The 25,494-nt window shown below is 36.9% G+C and overlaps 1 protein-coding gene across 16 annotated transcripts in view; it reads right to left on the bottom strand.

The window, feature by feature from the left end:
• Positions 1–25,494, bottom strand: part of ANO4 (anoctamin 4) — a 200,469-nt gene that overhangs the window by 61,658 nt on the left and 113,317 nt on the right. For 13 of the 16 annotated variants that reach the window (XM_085568934.1, XM_085568926.1, XM_085568921.1 and 10 more), the window contains 4 exons: positions 8,537–8,637; positions 8,179–8,280; positions 5,405–5,449; positions 683–814 (listed from right to left, as the gene is read on the bottom strand). In XM_085568934.1, coding sequence (XP_085425060.1) covers positions 683–814; positions 5,405–5,449; positions 8,179–8,280; positions 8,537–8,637 — 380 coding nt within the window. The remainder of the gene's footprint in view (positions 1–682; positions 815–5,404; positions 5,450–8,178; positions 8,281–8,536; positions 8,638–25,494) is intronic. The other 3 variants (XM_085568923.1, XM_085568924.1, XM_085568927.1) reach the window with 3 other exon arrangements.

The following is a 25,494-nucleotide window of genomic DNA, read 5'->3' as shown; positions in this document are numbered from 1 at the left end:
ATTTTACATACCTTAAATGCCATATGAGTTCTGAAAGTTATGTGGGGCTTTTTCTGTTCTGCATTTTGCAAGGGAATAAAGGCTTCTTGTAGCCAAGTGATTTCTCTGACACTTGTCCAACACTGGTGCTATTGGTGGAAAAGTGTCACTGCTAGGTCTAAACACTGTCTGAACACTGCCATTTTGCAAGTGGTTTTGCTTCCATAAAATTGAAAGAGAAATGCAATCAAATCAGCATTGTCTGTTTTCTTTAGAGTTTTGTTTGTTCTACAGTTTTAACTAGGAATAAAATGCAAGTATCAGTATTAAAACCATTAGTGATGAAGGACTACTTTTGATTATGCTAAAGACATAAGGAATGCTGAGAAAAGTTTTAATCACATCTTTAAGTAAAAAAGAACAACTGTAATTCTGACCTGAGAGAGAAAATAGCCATTTGATCCCTTTAAAAACATAATTGAAATTCCAGTGAATTAAAAGGAAATTTCCCATTGATTTCCTTAGCTTTGAGCTGGACCTTTAATTAATATAAATGTAGACTAGCTATCTCTTCCTTTCTGTGAAAAAAGACGAATATGAAGGCACTAGTCCTTAAGACATGAACAAAGAAATAATTTTTTTCCGAGGTGAATCCAGAAGGAAAAGTTGTCACCTTGCAGCTGAGATATGATAGAATACTCACTGATGGATCCTTTGTTGGCTGAATGGAGCAGTATAGCAGTCATTCTCCTCCAGATCTGGCAGTGTTTCCTTGTCCAGTTTCATTGGCTTTCTGGGCAACCATCCTCGGAACCTGCTTATTTGTTTCTCGATCCTGCAGCACATGATAAGTATGAGCATTTGTGATAATGGGTTTTTTCACTACATTATGAAGAACCATCCTGGTTGTCAAACCAGGATACTGAATATTTACAACTAGGAAAGGCGCAATGTCTTCTGGTTTTTGTTGAGGCAAACCAAATTACATATGCTGAACTCAATTAGTCATAACCAGCTTTCTGCAGAGGAGCATTTATTTTGTCTCATGAGAAAAGCAATGCTGATGGTACATGATGCCATAAATCTTATTCAGCCCAGTGAGTTCTTGGCATGCCTCTAAATCTTTATTTCTCAGATTTTCAGTTAGTTTAAAATTCAGTTTTAACCAACATTAGATTTTGGCCATCTAAACATTAGAACAGTTTAGTTCTGTTCTGATCTGTTCTGGACAAAGATCTTTGGCAGCTAAACCCAGCAAGTGACATTCCATTACTGCTCTCTGTATGGATTCTTACCTTGCAGTTGATGCTATTAAAAATAGACTACTTTGTTCATTTCATTCAACTGTAGTTTCTTGCAACACTACAATCTCCATGACACCAGAACTCAGGGTGTATAGGCTAACAGGTGACTGCTATGCAGATTTTTACATTTGGAAGGTGAAAACAAACAGCAACTGGATAAAGGGCAGATTTAACTACAGGTGCACTCATGCAAAGATACACAGTGAAATGATCAGAAGAATCAGAGTTCACTGGAGAAGACAAACTAAACCAAATTCAAATCCATACTAGAATGTTATAATGGAAACACCTAAGAAAGCTATGTTTAGCACAGTGAGCCCTACTGCAAATCCTAACCACTGATCCCTGCAAAAATCATGGACTACAAATTATGGAGTGTGCCCATACTTCAGCCACTGGATGAATGTTTCCAGAAGTGGAGCTAAAGGACAAAAATTTACTTCCTTTGAATTTAAAACTCAGTTTTGAGAGAAGATCAAGGATTGGAAATAGGGTTGAGGAGGGTTTGTTTGTAATGTTTGTTTTGTGGGTTTTTTTGTAGTTGTTGTTTTGGGATTTTTTTGAAACAGCCAACACAAGAACTCTGAAGACCAGCAAATGTTAGTACCTCTGCATAGTCAGTTTGAGGGAGGAGAACCCATATCCAGGCAGCTGAATATATGGGGAAGTTATGTGAAAATGTCACATATTTTCATTTAAAATTAATATATTTTTTTCCTGGAATATTCAGCCTTTGTCCACCAGGTTTTATCTTGGATAAGGAAGCTCATGCTCATTTTTAAACATGGGCACATTTCAAAATTGTAAATAAATCAGCTGTACCTGTTTTAGTGTCATTTCTCTACTTCCAATCTGAAATAGCATGATGGGGTGAGGGGTGTCAGGTGTTGCATATGTATGCAAATTTATCATCAGGACTGTTTGGGAAAACTGGAACATGTATGTAAACTTAATATAAGATTTAATTACTTAATTAATCATAACCTCTCCATGGGCAGTGTTTGCACTGACCCAGCAGTTTGAGCACAGGAAAAGGTAGTTTGCAAATGTCTGTGCTGAATGCAGGTGAGATGTCAGATCCCAGGGCTCTAAAGGGTCTGATCCATTGTAACTCTCCAGCTGCAGCATCCTGACAGCCTTGAGCTAGTCTGTGGAGGCAGATAGAAATGCCAAGGGAAAGCAAGTTCTTTACAGGGGAAATCCCTGTCCTTTGGCCTTTGGTTTTTGCCCTGCAAATTCAGTGAGCCCTGTGTTACTGTATATTCAGCAGGCTTAGTGTGTCTGAGTATGGAAGAAGGAAGAGGAATTAGGAAGGTTTTTCTAAATATCCTCTTCCATTTCTGTTAATTAAACTCGTTTGAATTCTCTAAGCTATTAACACCCCTGCCCATCTGCAGTCCTTTCCCATTCATGCTGCAAATCGTGCACGTTTGAGATACCGACTACTGCAGGTTTATCACACCACACAAGCACAGCACAAAGGGACTGAGTGCTTTCCCCACTTAACAGCAATGCATTATTCATGCTGGCTTCTCACTGAGTGTACCCAGAATCTGAGTTTGCCATTCCCAGGACTCAGATTATTTGGCATGCTCAGTCAGCCTGCAGGCAAACGGGTCTGAGAAGGTTGCAAAACCTTACTGCAAAGCACAGAACATGCAGCACAGCCTTCTGCAAGGAAAGCAAGCCCCCCTAGTTATCTCCTTGGAAAAGAAAAATGACCAAGTTTTAAAAATTCCACTAGCTCATTCCAACAGTGTCGTCAGACAGCAGTGCAGGTTTGTACTCTACAGGATCACCTCCCAAAAGGAAAAAGCTGAAAGAGTGGTGTTGGTACTAACAAATACAGGCACACAGTGTTAAAAATCTATTTTTAAAAATAATTTCTTCAAGGCTATGTCTCATTTTTGCCACACTCAGCTGAATAGGGGAAAGATGTTTGGAAAGCAGTGTGACCTCCCCAGGAATAAGGTGATGGAGTGATAGAGAGGTAGCTGCTTCACACAGTGCCTCAAAGGCAGAGTGTCTCCCACTTCAATCCTGCCTCTGCTCTACAAGTCTAGCCTTTACTCAGCACCCTCTTTCTAAAGATACATATTGTGTTTAACTCACACAGTTTCTCAAATAATTTAAAAAAACCTGTTTTCTCACCATAAAGTAGGGTAGGGATAGAAAAGTTTTTCATAAAAAAGTTAGGAAAATAGAAAAAGGTTTTGCATTGAGACTGATTTTTATGAGTGGGCCAGTTTTCATGAATTTATGCATATTGTGGTGCCAGCTATTTTATTAGTTTAATTTTAAACCATGATGCAGGTGCTATAAGGTGTCTGATACCCCTCCTTTCCTTTAAAATAGGGATGTTTTGTAATTTGAAGTGTTGAGATCACTAGAATTTTTCAGAGAGAAAATTCAAGTCAGGTTCACAAGTTGCAAGAGACATGCTCTGGGCTTTGCCTTGTGACGAAACTCCTCTCTAAAATAAATTTTGCCCAAATGTCAAAATAATGTTTGTATTAACTCAAAAAATGAAGAAAGGCTTTGGGTACTTGTCATCTACACTGAACTATGAGTAGAGGAAATAGATACTTTTATTGAAGCCATATATCTAAGTTTCACATAAATGAAAATAAAGCTGAATATTTTTTATTTTTCCCCTCTGGGGACATTCAGTTACAGCCTTTCTTCCTCAAGTAGCTATTTATAGACATGAACATGAAAACTGAATTTAGTGTTCTCTTCACTCAGGAACTAAATACCAGAAAAAGATCATACCTCTTCCCATACTGATTTCAAATTGCATCCTGACTCATAAGACAATGAATGTGAAGCAAAACTTCATATAACACATATAAATGATGGAACCTTCACTTTCTCCTTTCTAACTATTGCTTTAGTCAAAGCAGACATATCTTCCTTAAAGTCAAGACCAATTACAAAGCTAACCGCCACTATAGTATCTATTGTAAGGTGGGAATGGAAAGTGAGGCAGCAACAAAAATCTGTAGATTTGTCTGCATTTATTACTGTGTCCCAAAGAAGGATAAAATGCTTCAACTCCACAAAGGGCTCATTTGGTGCTTATTAATATGAAAAGGCAAATTCCATAATGTGATATCAGTGCTGGTGCTGTCAAGTTACCAGTACACCGTGAAATAACTTAATATCCAAAATGCTTTTTAATATGCTCATATTGCAGAGTGATTTTGCCATGAATGTAAATGTATTGACATTCTGTGCAAAATGGTATGGGTGTTTACTCCAAAATGCAGATTTTTCAAATTTAATTTTTCTCTCTTAGAGGTTCTTGGAAATATTTCCACTGACCTCAGTAAAAGAATAGATTAGGGACTGGACCATTGAAAACTGCATCAAGAGTACCATGGCATTAAATGCCATATACAGTGAGAGAGACAGTTGAGAGAGATAATTGTAGATATATAAATTATCTGGCTTTTGTCAAGTCTGTATACTTTTTAGGCATTTTGGAGATATTTTCATTTAATTTTCCAAGGTATAAAAAAGAAAATGCAAACTGCTTCAGGAAAAGAGTTTCATTTCTTGAAGTCAGACATAACCTGGGCATCAAGCATAACCTTAAAGGTATTTAATAATTGAGTGAAAACACTCCAAAAATTGTCGGAAAATGCACATCTCTCAAGCTTGGTTCATTGGCTTCCTATCTGCCAACAAAGTACTAAGCATCCCCACAGAGAAATCAATAAATAAATAATGCCATCACTATTACAAGTAAGCAGGGTTCATAGAAATTGAAAAACCCCTCTAACTGTGGTACTCCAACCCCAAGAAACTCCCTAATGAGCTACATGGAAAGAAGGAGATACAGCATTTGCACTAACATACTTCTATTTCTTTGAAGACTCCATCACTTGAAAAGTATTTTCTTATTCCTAAAAAAGGCAAAACTGACAAAATTAATTGCTTCTTTCACAATGCCTTAAAAATGCAACTTCTGTTTGGTTTTTTTTGCAGATGTCCTAGTATGTAACCACTCCATCATTTCTACAAACACAGCTGATAAGCTTTTCCTTCCAGCTTGACTTTAACAATTTTTTTGTTATTGGGTCCAAATGAGCATAAACTGGCATGAGAACTGTACTCACCTATTCATGAACTTGTATCGGCGATGCAGGTAATAGATTTTTCTCCTGGAAGAACAGCAAAAATGAAGCCAGTCGAGAAGAAAACCCATCGTCAGTTACAGTATGAACTAGCAAGGAAGGAAAGGAGATTGAAGACAGAAGCCTGTAAGAGGTGGAGGAAGAGACTAAAAGAGAGATTAACAGAACCGTCACAGGAAGCCACGCAGACACTGGTGGCATTTGAATTGCCAGAAGCTCATAATTTTCCCATTGTCTCCTCCTTTTCTGCTATTTGTCATGTGTGGAAGATGGGGATCCGAAGATGTTTCTATTTCAGAGTTCATAAACTGTTGCAGGAATTCCATAGGACTGACACAAATATGGGTAAGTCATATGATGCCTACTAGTGAGTTATTAAAGCTGCATTTGGTGAAACATAAGGGGGAATCACTTAGAAAAGCCAGGAAAGCTGTACCTTATGCTGCAATATGCTGTAACACATGCAGTACCAAGCGGGGCCTGTGATTCCTGTTAGGATAACATCCCTTGAAACAGAATATAGGCTACACAAGCCAATGCACATGTGCTCAGCACCCCGCCAAGTGTGCAGCCACTCCCTGTGCCCCTCATTCAGGCTGGTTTCTGTTGTCAGTGCAATAAGCTGTGTGTGAGAGCAAACAATCAGCAAGGGGACACGAGCAGACACATGCTGAACCCACTCCCAGCCTGCCTCCTGACCAGCCCTGTGGTCCAGAGCAGCCCCTAACCACCATGTGGAGATCCAGGACAGGGAGTCCACGTCCTGTGCCACTGCCCTGCTGGCTGCTCTTGCTCTTCTCATAGACGCCTATCACACCGCAGCTGCCAGGATGTGACACATTGCCTTCAGCACAGAGATCGCATCTTCATGAGAGTTAAGAATATCTGAGGGTTCTTTACTGTGGATTTGGGACTCATACTCCTTACTGGAAGATTTGGGTGCCTGACCAAACTCTGATTTCCTCCTCCAGAGGCTGACTTTGTCATCCACTGAAGGCAATTGCTAAATCAGGGTGGTTTCTGTGTATTCTGAGAGGTTTCGTTGTGTAATGCAGAACTGCCCACTTCTGGAAAATGAAGGCTTACACCACACATGTTCTAAATATTGTAGTAGATGTAGTGTAGGAATGTTGTTAGTGCCTTGGAAGCAAGTCCTCTAAAATGAGACAACACTAATTCTTTATAAATTATTTAAAAATTTTGTTAGCATTCCAGGTTAATTTTCAGAACTTTTGATTATTTTTGTTGTTAGAGTCCATATTGTGCAGGTGAAGTAAAATTTTTTAAACTATTTCATGTTGGCCAGCCTTCTTTGGATAGTGTTATTTATCTTGCTCTATTCAATATACTCAATATCTTGCTCTGCTTGACCTTTCTCAGCAGAGAAAGGTCAAAGCTAAGTGTTTCTGAAGATGCCATACACTTCTTAATTTTGCTTCCAATATTCAGAGGTATCCACCACTTTTTCCCTCCTGCTTTGGAGCAACAAGGATTTCATTCAGTGATGCATGGACCTTGCACAATTCCAGTCTGAATAATCAGGAGCAATAAGCAATCAGTAACTCTTTAAACAAGGGCTTAGACAAAGGCATCTGGGAACATACCATCTAGAGTTGTGGACACTTTGTAAAACTTTTTGAATTGATAAACTGTACTGTTGTTTTTAAGAAAAAATTAAAGAGCCTGCCCAGCAGTCACTAGTGAATTACCATGATTTCCTCTTAACAATGCTGTAGTAATTCTCTTTCTATGGATGTGGAAAGAATCACGATCCTGAAGCCATGATCCTCAGTATTTTCAAAGTTTTCTATATAATCTGTATGACACCTACTTTGCTATCTGCTGAGTGATCAGGAAAGAACAAGCTGCTCCATTACTAAATTCAGAGTTCCTGGTGTATTTCTGAATCATGAGACCTCTCTCCACTGCCAGAGAAGGTCCATCTCAAGGAACGCCACAGAAATCAAAGGCGCACACTTTTGGCCTAATTCATTGTTTCTATGGCTGGAATACTTTTTAAAATGAATATTACTATCCTGAAATGACTTGTGATTGCTTTTAGACTTTTCTGTTTAGCAATAAAAGCATAAGGAAGAACCGTTGAAGATTTGCTGTGAATATGAAAACAAAATAAATACCAAATAAGCCTGCAAGTTTGTCCTTTATACATATCCATTTTTCCGTATGAGTTGTCTACTGCTACAGGGTGTCTCATACCAGAGGCATTTTTCATACTTAGGTAAGAAAAAACAGAAGGAATCCTACAAAGGCACCAGCTCACTAGTTGCATATTCTGTGTCTAATTCTTTTATTTTCAGGAGTAATTCCATTAAAATCAATGGAGCTTTATATTGCAAACCCTGCTAATTGAAAGAAGAGTCAAGGCCTCTGAGTTCATGGGTTGTGGAAGTTCCAGTGGAAGTCTTTATGCTACTTTAAAAGTTCAGATAACCAGCAGATTAAAAGCAATATTTTACATAGGAAATTTCATAGCCCAACATGCAAATAAAATTTAATCAATTATAAAAATAACTTGAATTTCAAGGTGGAATTAATCTAGTTATCAGTAGCATTTAATATAATTTCTCTATTTTTTATACAGAAAAAAAACATTCATAGCTTAAATTGTTTTCCTATTAGAAGAGATACTTATTTATACTTATTTATGGGATACTAACTACATACTATACAAGCAATTTACAGGTGCATACCAGATACGTCAAACAGACATGCACTTTCTGTGCTGCCTTACGTACCTGGATCTTCTTGACCTCCCATTGATTTCAATGAAATGTCCATTTAAAAAACAGCAGCGCACAAGTATGCAGGGGGCTCCAGCATTGAAGGGGTTAAAGGGCCTAAGGACAGAATACCCCATGAAAACAGCTGCACTGCTACAGCCCATCTTAATCTCAAACCAGTATTGTATGGAAATTGTAAGCTTTAACAAGAAACAGCAATGCAGGTGGTATCTAAGGAACTCCATTTATATTTCCTAAAGGTATCTGGTATCTTATAGAAAAGCTTTTCTACAGGCATTTTGGTGTTAGCATCACATTAACTTTACAGTATAGTCTGGCTTTGGAGGTTGAGACAAAATACAGCTACACCTACCTGAAAGGCATTCTTACATTCATTAGTTCAGCATATTTGCCCAGGACCTCCCAAGGGGCATGCAGTTTCACAAACATGATGTCACTGTTTGTTAGGGATGACTGCAAAAGAGAAACAAAACAGCCACCAGAGCTTAATTTTTGAAGTAAAAAGGAAAGAAACCATAGTCAGTTGTCAATGTGATGTGTCACGCTCACCAATTCCTTATTCTTGAAATGTATTGGTATTTTGTCAATTCGTTTTTCTTCTGCTGTCCTGAAAGCCACGCTGTGACTCCCTTCTGGCCTGCATGTGTGCCTCCTTTACATGGAAAAGAGGACATGGAGGGCAGACAGATGCACCTATGGGTTAGCTGAGTGTACACAGCATGAAAGAACTTTCTGCAGGGTGTGCACATCAGCATGGCTGCTACCTAACAGAAAGCTGTCAGGCAAAGACCAGAGGATGTGTGAAGAGCAAAGAGGAGAAGAGGAGGAATTTTGCTCTGTCTACACTCAGGAGGAGACACAGTGCTCTACAAGAAAGCTACAGCTAGTTTGGCTGAAACTGATGTGAAAACACAGAGAGACACATGATAATAGTGGAAGATTAAATGTTCAATTTCTAATGAATATTAATTAAATTTTCATGAAGTTACATACAATACAATTTTAGACAATCAAGTAGATGGCATTCCAATAAATAGGTAAAGATGTACATAGTATGAGAAAACGAAACTATGATGACAGAAAACCAGGCAAGAAAATTGTTAGCTTTGGGGATGATTTCCTAGTTTTTTAGATGTTGTCTTATATTCAATGTTTCTCACATAAATTCTTGGTTAATACAACTTGCTAGGAGTTCTTAAATCTAGTATTGTTTATCTGGAAACTACTGTGGCTGTATGGGTGGCAGGCTGATGTTTATACTTTTTTACACTCTCCCTCCACGATCCTGATAGATGCTGATATTATTGAATTTGCATGTCCATGTCCTTAGAGTGACTAAAATTCTATTATTACTTTGTGACATGATAGGAATGAAAATTCCAACATTTAAGATACATATATATGATTTTGTTCAGCACATATAAAAACTCCAAAAAAACTCCAAAAAAACCAAATAAACAAACAAAAACAAAAACAAAGGAAAAAACCCCACCCAACTCAATCACTATAGAGTTAACATTCTATAAACAACTACAGTAGTGGACTATAAGGAACATAGATATTTGTACTCAAAATATTACTGGGGTGTAAATATGGATTTAACATATAAAGGAATGAGTGACTTCATGGTGCTAAAAACCGCAGGAAAAAATCATTCTTCTTTGCTGATAAATTTTTGAAAAATATTTCAATGCAAAATGACACAACAGCAACAAAATGCCCCCAAGAGACTTGCTTCTGACACAATGAATTCACTTGCACTCTTTCCCTGACTTTTATGGATTTTAAATCAGGCTTTAATTATGTTTTACTTTATAGGTACACTTCACAAATTAACTTTTCTTTTCCCATGAGAATTTAGCAAGGATATACCACAAAACCAAAACTAAGTTCTGCTACTCCAAAAATCTCCTGCAAACTGCTCTCTCAGAGGTGAGGTTAAGTCAACAGTGGATTGGCAATTTTGTCCTAAATAGCTTGGTTTAAAAAACAAAACAAAACAGAACAAAATCCACCAAACCTCAAAAGAACTATCTAAGAAGCCCAAAATACAGAAAGAAACTACAGTACTGACACACCAATAAAAACTGAGAAATGGGGGAAATTTGTCAAAAACAGCTTTCAAACATAATGATGGCTGTTAAACAAGAAGTTTATAGGTATTTTCCAGCATATTGTAGTTTGAGCCGTACTAGATATGGGAGCCAAACATGACTTGTGAAGATGCTGTTTCACAAGTGAACCCTATCTAAATTTGGTATCTTATGTGTTACATACTTTCATGCAGAAACATGAAAAACTTCCGAATGGTTATCACAATACAGATGTTTAAAGAATATTTTTTACTCTGTATCTTGCAATGTTGGCGCATTAAAATGTTTTCAAAATGACAATCAGCTTTGCTAACAGAAGATCTAACCAACAGAAAATCTAATCAAAATACATTTGGCAGGTTAAGTTATATTCAGAAAAAAGAAATAATAATGTTAAATTATTAATATAAAAATACATTTCTCTTGGGTTTGTTCATGTTAAGTGTTCATAAAGGAAAGAAATAAGCAAGGCTGAGAAACACAAGGCTGGAAAAAACAAGACTGGAAAGAGAAAAACAAATCCAGATGGAGGATGAATTGAATGAGATGTCACACTCACTTAATCTAAGGAGTAAATAGCTAACCAAAATATCTGGAAAAAAGATAGCATGAAGACCATCTACATTACAAAAATACTTTAGTAAATGGAATCTCCTAAACTGTCTTGTTTAGATTTGTATTTAGACTCAGTATCCTTCATCTTATAAATGTTCCAACTGAGAATAGAGGAACATTCTTCTGTCGTAATTGACTTTCAAGGGTTGGCTCATCAAATGATTTGGAGAAGTAAACTAAATTTCACATTATGGGAACATGCAAACTAAAATCAATATAACATTATTCCCCTTGGAAACTTAAATGACAACTATTGACATGAGCAATCTGCTATAAAGTGATGTCCAGATGATGAAGAAAGAAGAACAGAGGAATTAAGGGGGTAAACCAATGAGATAAAGCACTTAACAAACACAGAAATGGAATAAATGTTTGGAATTTACTTGTAGCACCAGTGGATATAATTATCACAATCCAATAATTTTCAGGCCACCAATGTTCAAATAAATTAGTTGGTTTGAATGAATTTATTGAGAAGGAATAGCCATTAAAAACCTGATTTTCTTCTGGTCACTAATAAACATTCTCAGCAGTCTTCAGAATAGCATAAAACCAGGGTGGCAAGAGACTTTCCAGAATCAGACAACTGTATGCTCATCAAGGGTGGAATGGACCTCTAGGGTTCATCTGGTCTGAGCCCCTGGCTAAAGCAGGGCTTAGATCAGCCTGCTCAGACAGGAGATTGTCCCACTGAGTACTGAATATCTCTACAGGCAGAGATTTCACAGCCTTTGGGCAATCCACTGACTGAAACTGGCTGGAGAAAATAATATTTTCTGTGGAAGAAGTGCTCTCTTCCACAGAGAAATGTTGGATTAAACATACCACTTTCTAGATTTGTTTTCCTCTACAAACATCCTTATTTATTACAAGAACTGTATTTAAATGTTATTCTCATTGAGAAGTGGTAGCAAGGTATATTTGGTTTAGTTGGCCTGATCTTCAAAATAGGTTTGTACAGTAGAATTCAGAGTGCAAGAGTCTGGCTTACAGATATTCAGTATACATTTTGGCTTCACTGACATTAGTACCGTATCATTGCTGCCAGTCCTACAATACAGGCAGTACTATAGGTCCACATATTACAGACTTGCCCGTCTGGCAAGGCTACCTTTCTGTTTTACCATTAAGTTTGTAAAGACATTGCTATTTCCCAAAGAAATCCAAAAAACTGCAAACACATTTAAAAACAAAGACACACTTTCTTCTCCAATATCACTATATAAGGAGTGAAAGAGATTAAAGCATGGGCCATTTATGTTAACTCCAAATGCAGAAACACCTGCTATGGTGAGTTACAGTCATCAACTAGGTCAAGGAAAGCTTGTAAAAGGTCAGGTTGTCATTCTTCTAAAGCAGACACAGAGTGGTGCTAACTGCTGGTTAAGTCGTGGCTACTAAACTGCCATGTATTCCTGCAAGCATTCTAATGTCTTTTGATGACAGGATTAAAATATATATGTATTTGTTATTGACCTGACTCTGCTCATTCTGCACTTATCATTGCTAGTCTGAATAGAAGCAGAGTTATGCTGACATAGAATGTCTCTTGAAAAGCCCATATTTTGCTGTATTTCCAGACTGCCTTCCAGGATCAAGGCTATAGATTAGTATCTTTTGTCAAATATTCTCTTGAACATTCTCCTCCTCCTTGCTAATTTTAGTTCATTATCAATAATATTGTCGAGTCATTTTAAACCAAAAGCTGTAAGTACTCACCTTGATACAAGCATTTCTTGAGTCTAAAAGTTAAGAAAGTTGAGAAAACCTATTCATAGCATAGAACCTTGCTGAAGGTTAAAATTACAGTGGCTCTAATTGAATGGTGCCATTGTTTATTTGCCTTGAAGCTAATAGACAATTTTTCATTCATTTATGCAAAACAATAGGGTGAAAAAGAAAGTCAGGATTTACCATTAAGGTGTTTCCTCTATCATCATTTAAGAGAAAAATTCTCAAGGTTGAATCTCTCTTCACCTTTAAAAGCCTTCCCCATAAAAGTAAAATGAGATAAGTAAGATTTTGAAACAGATTTAACAACCAGAATTAATGTCATCTACTTTAGGAATATCTTACAAGGCAAGACAAAAAAACAGAACAGAAACCGGTCTTTACATTTTGGCAAATCTAGCTAATTTCTGGTAAGACCATAATGCAGGGAAAAACAGAAAAGGAGACAAAATCAACATACTTCTTCCAGTAATAATTCTCTCTGTAATCTAGCTCTGTACGATGTTTGAGTGCAGAGTAGTAAACAGTCACTACTACATGTTTCACTGTTTTTGAGAATTACTTAACAGCACAGATTGATTTGCCATGTGGAATGAATTAAGTGGAAAAACAAAACCCAGCAAATTTTCGTTGATTAAACTGTTCTTCCTCTGCAAAACCAAAGTCAATGTAAATTCACGTAGGCAATTCCATGGAGCTGGAAAAACAGGAAGTATATTCTGCCAATACCTTTCCAGTGCATACGTTACTACTGGGCAATTATTTAGATACTATCAATATATGTCTGGTTTCAGAGAAAATATTGCATACTCACAAACATTTGCCTCCACGTTCATGCTTCTGAGGAACCTAGTGAATAACTGGGCCAATATTTTTCACACCTATACCTTCAACAAAAGCATGGGTTTAGTGAAAAGGGGGAATATATTGTTCACATTTTAATTTGGATATTAAGAAGCCTTTGACTTGCAAGAAACTATAGGGCAAAAGCAGTAAGGATGAAAACAAGAATAAAAAAGATAGTCTTATCTAAAAATAGGAAGCTGTTGATAAAAGCAATTTTGACTTGAGGACACTGACATGTGAAATGTAGAATAACTTGATCTAAGGAGACAGAGGCACATGATTACAATTTAGAATATTTTTTATGTGAAATCTCATGACAAAATGTGACGATGAAGTAAAGCTTATTTTTTTTACTTTGCAAAGTACTTGCAGAGGTTCTGCTCCAGTGGAGTTAGTAATGCAGGCAGGTGGCTGCTTCCTGCCAGCATTCAGGCAATATGTCATCTAATCCAGCTCAGAGCAGGTGTCATTGTTACAGTGCTTAATTTCTGGCAGCATATGACAGGGTCTCAATTGTGGAACAGAACAAGGGGAAATGCTTGCAATGTCCTTCTGTGTAGGCAAAAATATGTGAGTGGGAGGACAGTTTCAAGAACAGGGTAGGTTACTTGAGTAGAAGTAAAATGCAAATACTATCTCACTGCTCAAATTTACTGTGTAATGATGAACTCACAATCTGCAATAGAGAAATGCAAATTCCTTTAAGGTAGGAAGTGACATCAGAAGGAAGTATTTAATTCCAACAAATGTCATCTAAATCTGCAGAATCGGTCTTACAGTAAGGTAACTTAGATGTAGTAAATCAACCATGGAAACAATATCCTCTGACTTGGACTGCCCTTCCGAGAGGAAGGAATTAGAACTATCTGCAGCATGACCATCTTAATGGAAAAGGTTGATATGACTGTGAGGTAATGATAAAACATTTCTTGATAATTCCATCAGCAAATACTGAATGAATACAGGTTAGACCCATCTGGGTAAGACCTCTGTGACAAAATAGCTAATAATATGGATTTTTATCTGACAAATATCCTTAATTCCTTTGGACTGGAAAATTACTATAAACGTGAAATCATTATTTGCAGATTTAAAATGCAGATAGCTAAATTCTCTGAGCAGAATAGTGCACTTTTACTTATGGAAATAGTATTTGACATTGTCTCTTTACATGAAACATCAGTTATAGGCTCAAATTATAGATTAAAAAAGTTAGTACTTTATACAGTCATATTCGATATCATCAAATCTTTTTGACTGTTTATGGGCCAAAGAAAAGCCTCTTAAGTACACCATTTTTCTTTTGCCATCACAGGCCATTAAAAATGCATCACACAATTGAACTATATTTTATAAGGCAGCTTCCTTTGTGATTTATCCCAAGTATAAAATATAAAGCAAATATTTTTCCAATATAGATTTATTTCTCATTAATAATTTTTGAAGTAGAAAATACTTAAATTTAATGAATTTTCTGTAAAATATTCATGTTTGTTTTTAGAGGCTTATTGGGAAAATATTGCTTTGGTAAAGAAAAAGTTTATTTTTTGTTCAACAGTTAATTTCACAAATATGATAATTAGTAAAACACACAAAAAATGCAGGCAGGCTTATGATAGCTTTTTCATGCACATAACCTAAAGAAAACTGAATAAGCTTCTTATCGCATCATAGAATAATATAGACCATCTAGTCAAATCTGCTCTAAGCAGGAACAGCTAGAGTGGTTTGTGGGGTCTTGAATATCTCTGTGGCTAGAGACCTTGCAACCTCTCCGGACACCAGAGTGTCTCTGGACAGAAAGGTCACAGCTGAATTTCCATGTGGATTCAGAAGTGTTGGCAGCAGCCCTGGTTCTGAGCACCTGCCCATGCTCCAGCAGTGTGAAGCTCTTTCTTTGGTTGTTCAACTCCCTCTGTTTCTTGTTTCTCAGCTCATACAATCAAGAAAGACAAGAAATACATACATGATTATCAATCTGGACTCCAAAGTCCTTTCAGCACCCACACTTGCCAGGATGCACTGTACTGCCCTGCAGCTCTCTGTACACCTCTGTATTTGATGGTGCAGCTCAAAATTCTTTCTAAAGGGAGACACGCATGAGCTCAACCAGAGCACAGCTGAGGAAGAGACTACTCCTAAGATCACTGTTCAGTTCAGTTCAGTTCAGTTCACATGACACAAGCCCCAAGTTCTTCAATCCAGCTACACATCCTCCAAACGAGTAACTACAGACAGAGGTGTAAGCCCATGCCGTAGGGGAAGCAGTGGGGTAATGCATGCACTTGTTAGCACAGCTTGTTATCTTGGGTGCTGTCCCATGCTGGTATGAGCAGGATAACTACTTGGACTGGCCACACCTGGGTGGATTTCTGCACCATTCCTGGCTGTGCAGGACACACATGTGCCTCTGCTCTGCAGGAAAGTCACAGGAGCGCACTCTCACTGCTCCTTCTCAGACGTAATACAGCTTCTCGTTTTCCAGGGAAGAAATAGCACCAAAGAAAAACCAAGATCCAGTTAAATGAAGGGGAAAGATGCATGAGAATAATGTGAATCACTGACAACTCTACCAGTTACACTTAATCATAAACTGCTAGTCTGAGTGACTCAAATGCTTGTTCAACTAATATCTCAGTTTTCTGTGCCTTACTTACCTTACTGCAGTGATTATCAGAACTGGAAAGAGTTTGAGGAGCCATCTTCTAATAATTTATGTCACATTGTTCTAATCATTGCTGCAAAAGTTTCCTGCCTTCTTCATTTAAGGGCAGAGACATGAACAAGACATTTTCCCTTTCTTCTTCCACTTTATACAAACTGTTATACAGTTGTTATATTTCTTTAATAAAATGTACAAAGTTAATTTCTGAGCAAGTGCATTCTATAGTCTTACTAAGGTACTCAAGAGATCTGATACACTAAAAGGATGCAAACAAAATTTTACAAGGAAAGTTGTCTTGTAAATATGCCAAAGTGTATGGTAGAGTAGCCATCTCTTCAGATATACCACCATTAACACATGAAAGGGAAGTTCTTTCTAAAGCAAAATGCAATGTTGAGAATAGGCTTGATTACCAATATTCAGTTCACAATCCATATAAAAAAAAAAATTAGATAGATTGACCTTTTTTAAACCCTAAACCATGATCAAACTGTATAAGACTTCCCACAAAATTTAACTACAAAACCACAAGAGACAAAGGTAAATCCATCTTAATGTGTTGTCTTCAGCGGACCACAATTTCATGTTGATCATAAAAAGAAATCTCATAATCTAGTGCAGAGTGGAAATTTCTAATAATTGATGAGGTACAGGATTGTACATTTATGACCTGTCTGCTCAGCTAAGCTCAATGGAATTTGACCTCCATGCAGCTAGGTCAATTGATGTTAAAACCACATACATCAGAAACAGAAGGAAACCCCCACTTTCTTAAGCAAAGATAGAATAATTAGACTCTAACTGGAGACAAGGTGAAATTGAAATACTTAATGTCTCTAAACTAAGAAGGCAAAACTGACTCCTTTGTGCATCTGTGAACAAATCCCTTCATTTGTTAGACATGCTTTAAATGAAACAAGGTCGAAGTATGACAAGGGCAAATTATGAATTTGCTTCAGAATGTTCTAATTTGTTGTGATAAAGCAATGCCCATACATGGCACAATGAATTGTCAAGGCAGACTCCTAAACATGAGCTCTGCTATTGATCAATTATTGCTGTTCCCACTGTGCCTACTGACATAAGGTGCTGGATGAAAACACCTCCTGTATGACACAGAGGAGCAGAGCAGCACCAGATGGAGCTCAGTATCTTAATGGTTCAGATAAATGTGATAGAGCACAGAGAGGATTTCCTTTCAGAATTCAGAGCTCTAACATGCAGATTTAATGAGAGGAGTTGAAGAAAACAAACCAGTCCTCTTTTTCTTGAAAGACAACATCACTATCACATGAGATAATGTTAGTTTTGATCCGATTGCATATGTTGCAAAGAGGTGGTACTAACCCTGAAATTGTTTGCAGAAAAATTTTGGTTTTTGAGATGCCTATGATATGTGAAATGAAGGCCATAAGTAACACATGCATTGGCAAAGAATCCCCCTTTCCAAATTCACTTGTACCATGGAAACTGTTGAAATGAAGATTCTTTACGGAATAGACCATACTGTTCTTCTCTAGGGATAAAAAAAATAAATTACTGTTTTTAAAAAGCCTCCAGCTTACAAAAGGCAGTTTGTTGAGCTTAGGAAAGTACAAATGTCTTTTTTATTTATTTAGAGATAAATATTTCTAGATTTTTTTAAAGTATTTTGTTCAATTTTTATAGGGGCTGTACCTCTCAGAGCTGAAGAAGAGAAACACAAGTTACAACGGAGGTTTTAGCTCTGTGGTACTATTCAGATCCTTTTATTCAGTGCAAAATTTTGGAGTAGAATTGAAATTCTCATCTATTGTACCTCTGGAATGCATATGCTTACAGCAATCTGTTTTGTTCTCTTTTATAGGGGAGTAGAGAAATGTAACATGGAAATAAAATTGGTATCTCACTTCACTTAATAATCCCAGTTTTTCAAGCTCTGTATGGATGCACTGTAATAGACATTTTCTTCTATTACAGAGATTTCCTGATAGGAAAATTATAATTCCAACAGATAATTTTTGAAATAAGTCAATATGGCTCATACATCAACAGCTCTATAAATAATAATAATTTTGTTGAAAGGAATTTTCTTAAAAACATGTCATTTTGGCCCCAGTGAATATTATAAAAGATACTTTAAAATTGTAGGGAAATTCTATTAGTGTTACATCACTAGACAACAGGGAAAATTTTGCAAATTGCAAACACTATCTCAACAAACCACTTCTTAGAGTATTATAATTTCACATACACTGCAGGGTGTTGTTCCTGTCAAATATTTAAAATATAACATCCAGTACATCAGAGAAATGTAATGTAGGAATGTGCTTTGCATCATTTGATGCAACTTTGCAGAGTCACTATAATTACTTGTGCAGTACAAACACACATACACTGTCATGCATACCCTCTTTTGAATGTCAGAGCAGAGTGGTGAATTGGTTAGGGAAGAAATGATATTAAAATTGTATAGTACATACGCCTCCTAAGTTCTTGGTACTAGAGACTGAAAGCTTTGAACCGAATTGTTATCATCACAGTAGCACAGCTGGTGAATTTCTTTTCTAAAATACTGTCATTGCCCTACTGCCCACAATTGCCATATTGCTCTTCAGAAAAGGGAAGATTGAAAAATTTTAAAAAATAACTAATTTCTTCAGCACAATATTTCAAAGCAACTCCCCCTGCTCCTTTCTGTGTCTTATACATATCCAGAAACACAACTGACAAATTCTTCTCTCACTGTTTGTTTCTGCCTCATATTTGTTTCCTCCCTCAGAATCCCATCTGCATCTTGCTTGCTTATCTCCCGATCAGCCAAAGCCACATTTCTCTTACCAGGTTCCTCTCACCAGCACAGAGGGCAGCCAGCCCTGCCCATCACTCTGGCTGCTTGTGATGTATGATGGAGGCAGCTCCAGTGTCAGATCTCTGCAACAGCAGCCTCTGGGGCACAACAAATTACAGAGCTCTGGTTTTCTAAACTTCAGTTTGAAAAAGTAAGAAGTCACCTTAACTTTTGAACTGGAGGAACCTCATATAAAATACACATATACTAAATTTCCCAAGCTACCAAGGGAACAAGAATATGGGGATTCTTGCTTTGTTCAGCTGGTATTTAAGCACATGGGAGAAAACTGAAAGCTTTAAAATATTTTTTTTCTGTCAGATTTTAAGTGAACAGCTCATCTAACAGAGATGCCATCTCCCCTTTAAAACATGAAAGGTTAACAGGAGAATATCAAAATAGTAATAAGGAAAGAGCTCTGGGTAACAACTGAGCAATCATCACCACTGTACATCGTTGGTAGAAAGTGCAGTGGGAGCAACACTGAGAAGAAAATAGAAAGTCTAATGTTGGAAATGTCACCAAGTGCCTAAAGTGATGCACTTATCTAATATATGAGTATTTTTAATGTCTAATGAAGATCAAAAGAAAATGGGGCAGGGGGAAACCAGGCTCTGTTCTTAGGTAAATGACTTCTCATGTTACATTCTAGTGTCTGACAAACATATTCTTATAGCACAGAAGATAGAGAGGTGGTTGAGAGTTAAATGCAGAAAAGATGAACACACAAAATATCACTGTTAGAATCAAGAAGAGAAGCCAGAAACAGAAGCCAGAATAGGGTAACATTCCTGAAGATTAAAAAAAAAAATCAAATTAAGAGCATACAGGACTCAAATTCCCTAGTCCTTTATTTTGTATAGCTATTCAGCAGGGTGCAAAGTACAGGCTGAGTAAGAAATAGATGGAATAATTAAGAAAGAGCAGGACAATAAGAATGATAAAGAGTTTTGGGAAATTTGACCTAGAAGAAAAAGATTGTTCAAAACACAGATGGAATTCAAAACACCAAAGAAAATGCTAAGCAGAGACCACAGTATCATTTAAGAATAAATAACAAATAGTTATTAATAAGAAGGGAATGAGCTGCACTCAAATTTTCTTCTTAATCAGGCAAGAAATAACTGAATTAAATTGTAGCAAAGGAGGCTTAGGTCAGATCCTATCTAACACCAGGCAAGAATTTCTAGGACTTGGCATGTGGGGGTAAGGAATATATGAGTGGTTGAGAGTGCTTAGCCTGGGATAAAAGGAGAAGCCCTATATTATGCTATCATGTGGATATTACTGTAATAAACCCTGCCAAGAAGGCAGAAATGGTTCTATACTTAAACTCTTCATCCACATCCACACACACATAGTTTGCTTTCACCATACTAAAATCAATAAAGAGCTATTTGATAAAAATTGCAGAGGACTCAGGCAAAAATGGTATCAGAAGTACAAGTTTCTTCAAGCACATCTGATATCCTTCAGCGTTCCAACAGTATCTCTGTGTTGCACTTACTGTGGAATATGCTATTATTTTACTTTAAATTGCTTTCTGAGATCTTCAGTCTTACAGGTTTCAAGATCAAAAGTTAGCTGTTAAGACCACCAGAAACATATCTGCCCTTTGTTAGAGGTATACGCTTAACTCAAAATACAAGAGGTGAGGAGGTCAAGAGTAACACAATGGAAGATATCAGTGTTTTTGGATATTGGTAATAGTCTGTTGACAGCACTCCAGGACTTTGCTGTAGAGTTACATTTTTTGTCAGGTGTTTAGAGAGGTGCATACCTGCTGTTAAAAAATACAGATTATAGGTGTTCAAGAAAACCTGACATATTTTCAGGTGTTCCCATTTTAGTTTCAGGAACTGATTGTGATAATCTCGGTACACAGGATAAGGAATGCAAGTGCAAGTTGTCCATTCATGTCCAAGTACATCTTGATGAAACCTGAAGCAAATTGTGGCCCAGCACTATGTCCCAAGCTGTTGATCTAATTTTACTTTTCTGTAGTCACAGGAAATAAAATTCTGGTCCAGAGACCCTGATTGCAAAGGCTTCTGTTAGATCGTTCCTGCATCAAGAATCTAGTAATGAGTTTAGGAAATTAGGTTTTCTTTTATGTGACATATTGTCTAGTGGAAAATATCCTTTCATGCTCTATAAGTAATCTATTAAATGAATTAAGAAGATAGCATATAAAAACTTTGCTAGCAAGGCATGGTTAGTCCTGTATGAACATTCCAGCGATCAGCTGTGATGCCATTTAAGACAGAAAAGCATTTTGCTGGGACACCAAACTGAATAAATTTTATGAAAATGAAACAAATTGGACAAGGCTTCCAAAAATTCATCAGGAAACAAATTTTCCTGACAAATTTTCCTGAAACAAAGTTTCACTTTGATTTAGTTTAAAATAATGTTGATACAAAATAGCATGTGTTGGTATTTCACTGGATTAGATCTGTTATTTCTTTTGGAAAGATAGCATTTTTAACAACTGGTACAACATTTTAATAGGAGGTATTTAATACTGAATCTGTTTAAATGAAATATTTTTACATATTCAAAATGTTTTGCTTTCCTCAGCTAAAACTCTTTGCTGAGTCTAATCTATACTAGTGATTATTAATTGCTTGTCTTTCTCCTTTGCTGAATTCTGTTAAGACCTTCTCCATAAGTACAAAAAAATTGTTTCAAGATGTAAAGGGCTTGTGTTGTATTTCCAAAGGCATTTCATAGCCACATTTTTATAGTGGGAGCTATACAATGAGAAGGGGCTTTTCTTACATATCTGCCATCATTTAATGTGGATATGCCTCCACATTCTGATTGTAGTGTCCTCTTATGCTTTCTCACCATCATTCTAAATTCTTCCCTTTCCCAAAACTTTGAAGTGCTCACCTTTTCCAAATAATATATTAGTAGGAGACATGATTTTTTTTTTTCATAAGAGAGACAAAAATCTAGCCCAAGATGGAAATGTAAATTGGCATGGCAAGCAGTCACCAATTCCCAGTCAAAACATCAAAGAACAAAAAATATCAAATAATGGAAAAGCTGCAGAAACATTAATCCATTCCATAGCTTGGGGGTTTTAGAATGGAAATTTTTAGTTGTCACGTAATTCCATTAGTTGCATACTTTACATTATACTAGTACTGGGGATGATCTAGCAATCCACAGATCTATTAATATAAATCTATAGATAACACCTGGACAGAGAGCAAACAAAAAAGCTTATTTTGAGTAGTATATAGATATGATGTGTGACAGGTATCTGACCCAGTTTTCCCTGCTGGATACTGGCAGGCCACTATATTTGTATTAAAACACTGGCACTACCATGTCTCTAAGCCCACTGATCCTGAGAAGTTCCCTGAAGGCTTACTCCCAAGGAGCAGACACCACAGGTATGATTCAGGGCAACTAAGTTTAGATGTCTCCAATGGAGAGGAACAGGCACCTTCAAGGTGTAATTTATTTGTTCTATTTTCTTCAGAATGAGATGAACTGATGCATATTAAGGGCTTGTTCCTACCTAGTCAGATTATGTACATTGTCAACAGCTACAGTCAATATGTTGGTTTTCTTTTTTCTCTTGGGGCTCTGCAATAAAACCATCTTATTTTTCCTAGACTCCTGTTCCTCACCACCCACATCAACTTCTGCAGTGGCAGAGATGCATTGCTGCCTACAAGTGCACCTTTATGTGTGCCTCTGGTGCTCTGCTCAGCTGTCTGGGACACATCGCAGCAGCAGCATTTGATTAGGAACATTCTACAAGGCCTTGGCTGCCATCCATTTCCCCCATCCCACCCTATTCATTCTTCTCTCAGAGTAGACACAGGCAAATGCAGATCTTTAAATAACAAAGCTTCCCATCAGTGTCCTCTGTACTTTAAAAGGCCTCCTGAATTTTGTCAGTACTTTCTGTATTTCATTTCTCAAATTCTTCTCTCCTGTGAATTTCTGAAGCTAATGATGATAAAATCCATAAATTTGCACAAGAACATTGACCTGGAATGTTCTAAAAATCACAGCTTCTGTTCTCTCAACTGCAGTTTCAGGACATTTGTTTAATCCAATCTTGCCTCAGAAAGTCACAGTTTCCAATAGCAAGAGTACTCACAGCACAACTTCAAGAACTCTAGTGATGAAGGGCCAGGCTGTTATCTATAGAAAAACTATAGAATTCTATAGAAAAAAGCCATGGCCATCCTGATCTAGCTTTGGTGACCGCTCTGCTTCACAAAGTTGACCTTCAGACATGCCTTCCCACCAGCACTCTGGAGCTTCTCCAGATTCCCCAGAAACTGAGGTCAATGAATAGACGATTAACTTTTAAGGCACAAAAAGATGCAGAAGTCTAAATAGGAAAATACAAATTTATTGAGAAGAATATGAATTTTGCATATTGCAAGACAAAGTATCATGGTTTCCAGATATACACATCTCCATTTTGTTCTCCTATCTACATTTTCACTGTGGAGGCTTTGTTCTTTCTGAAAAATTTTGAAGTTAAAAAAACTGTAGGAGATGGCTTTTAAACAAAAAAGTAAGCACAAAGTTCTTATATTTTAATAAAGGAGAGTCAATCTTATTATAAATGGAAAGGTCAATTTGAGTCTATTAACAAAAACAAGCTGTACCTAAGACGAGTAGTAAGTAGAGTACCATGAAGAGCTCTAAGAGGAAACAAAAGGTCTTTCACTGTTTTGTCTAAAATGGACTTCTACACATTTTTTCAAGAGGTTTCAGATAAAAGAAAATATAATTTGGGCACAGAAGAGGGTTTTGTAAACCAGATGAGACTTTAAACAAGAGGATATGACTAACTGGCTGACAGAAGTTTTGGTTAGTGTGGCTATCTCAGAAACATTTTTCCCTCAGGTCAGGCTTTTTAAAACTTCATTTACAATACCACTTCATTACCACTCAAGCAGCAAGAAACAAATATGTAAATATGCAGTGGATAATTCTGCATTTCATTTAGGCCCAGAGACCCATAAACTGAAAGGTCTTTTTCAAGAAAGATGAGCCCTGATGTAATTGGTTCTATTTTTTTCTGTCCCCACAACTGAGATACAGTTAAGCCAAGGCACAGAGCACCAATGCTCCACTTGCTCCATCACGGACTGGACTTAACCCTGTATAACAAAGAAAATCAGACAATGAGAGGGCCTGGAGTCCTTGTGCCAAGAGCAGTGACAAAGGGAACTGTCCCTCCCAGGTTCATGCTTCCCTCTTGGCACTACTTTCAGAGGAGAAACGTCACACCACCTCAGGCTTTAGGGGAAGATGAAAGTGTCTGTGAGACCAATCATTACTATTTGTTTTAGATACATAATGCTGTAAATACTGTGCTGTCTTCTAAAAACAAGTTCAACACCTAAATCATCAACATAAAATGAGAACACAAAGCCTATTGCTGGGTTTCTATATACTCTTTCTGTTCCCTAGAGACAAATTTAGATTTTTGCTTATTAAGCCATTACTGTAAGGGAGTGTTGAAGAAAACCAGCCATGTCACCTTTGGGCAATGAAAGCTCTCACTGTGCGTTAAGTGATTGTAGCCTTCTGCATTATGCTTATTCCTGATGCTGCTGGCAGGTGAAACAACACCTGAAAAATAATTTCAGTTTAAGACCAGTTAACTGTTAATTGTTTAAGACCAGTTATTGTAAAGGGGAAGGTGACTTCTGACATATAGGGGATATCTCTTACATAATTGTGATAATTTTTTCTTAATCTATTGCCCGACTGGTTTTTTTACCCTTCAAAAGATTTTTGATGCTCTGATTTGTGGATGTTGATGACAGTAAATTCTTTTACAAGAAATTTTACCCATTCCTGAAAGAAGCATGTCAAGGGCATTTAAATTCCCATTCAGTTACCTATGTATTTTCTGTATTGTCTCCCTATTCCTTGAAAAAGCCTTTTTTTTTTGGCTTTTTTTTTTTGGAAAAGTGGATCAAGTTTTGGATCAACGTTTGCTTAGTCTACTAGTTTTATAAAAACCTGTTAAAAGCTGGTATTGTCAGCTCAGAAACATATTAATTTATGGTCTTCCTCAGATAATCAAGAAATTTATCTTTAAGAACTGCATTCTGAAATTTGAATTCAGACCCTATCTATCTAGACTTTCATTTATCTCCTCATTTTATTTTTCTAATTTGCCATTAATTATGCTGTACAATGGACATAGCATCTGAAATCTAAAACTTTTCTCTCAGAAGTTCAAACAGCTGGAAACTTCTCTACTGTTTAGTGACCATGATCTTCTTGTACAGAACACTCCTTGAGAATGGACACTGTTCTGCTTGTACCAACACATTTTTCTGTAAAACATTGCTGAAAAGAGAATCCTTTTGCTATGTGTATTAGATAATAAGACGAGTTTGATTTCCACTTGCTCTGGCTGAATTAGGATGAAATGAATAGCCCAATGTTTAAAATTAAATGGCTGGAAGCACTTCCATTTTTAATGCTTGTGGTAAGGTTTGCATTTCAGTCTGGCTCCCTTTTTGCAGGCATAG

Source organism: Lonchura striata, chromosome 1A (genome assembly GCF_050655825.1).
Source record: "Lonchura striata isolate lonStrDom1 chromosome 1A, ASM5065582v1, whole genome shotgun sequence".
In the NCBI taxonomy this organism is placed as follows: Eukaryota; Metazoa; Chordata; class Aves; order Passeriformes; family Estrildidae; genus Lonchura; species Lonchura striata.
The sequence above is the reverse complement of the archived record's forward strand: the minus strand, read 5'-3'. Positions and strand labels throughout refer to the sequence as shown.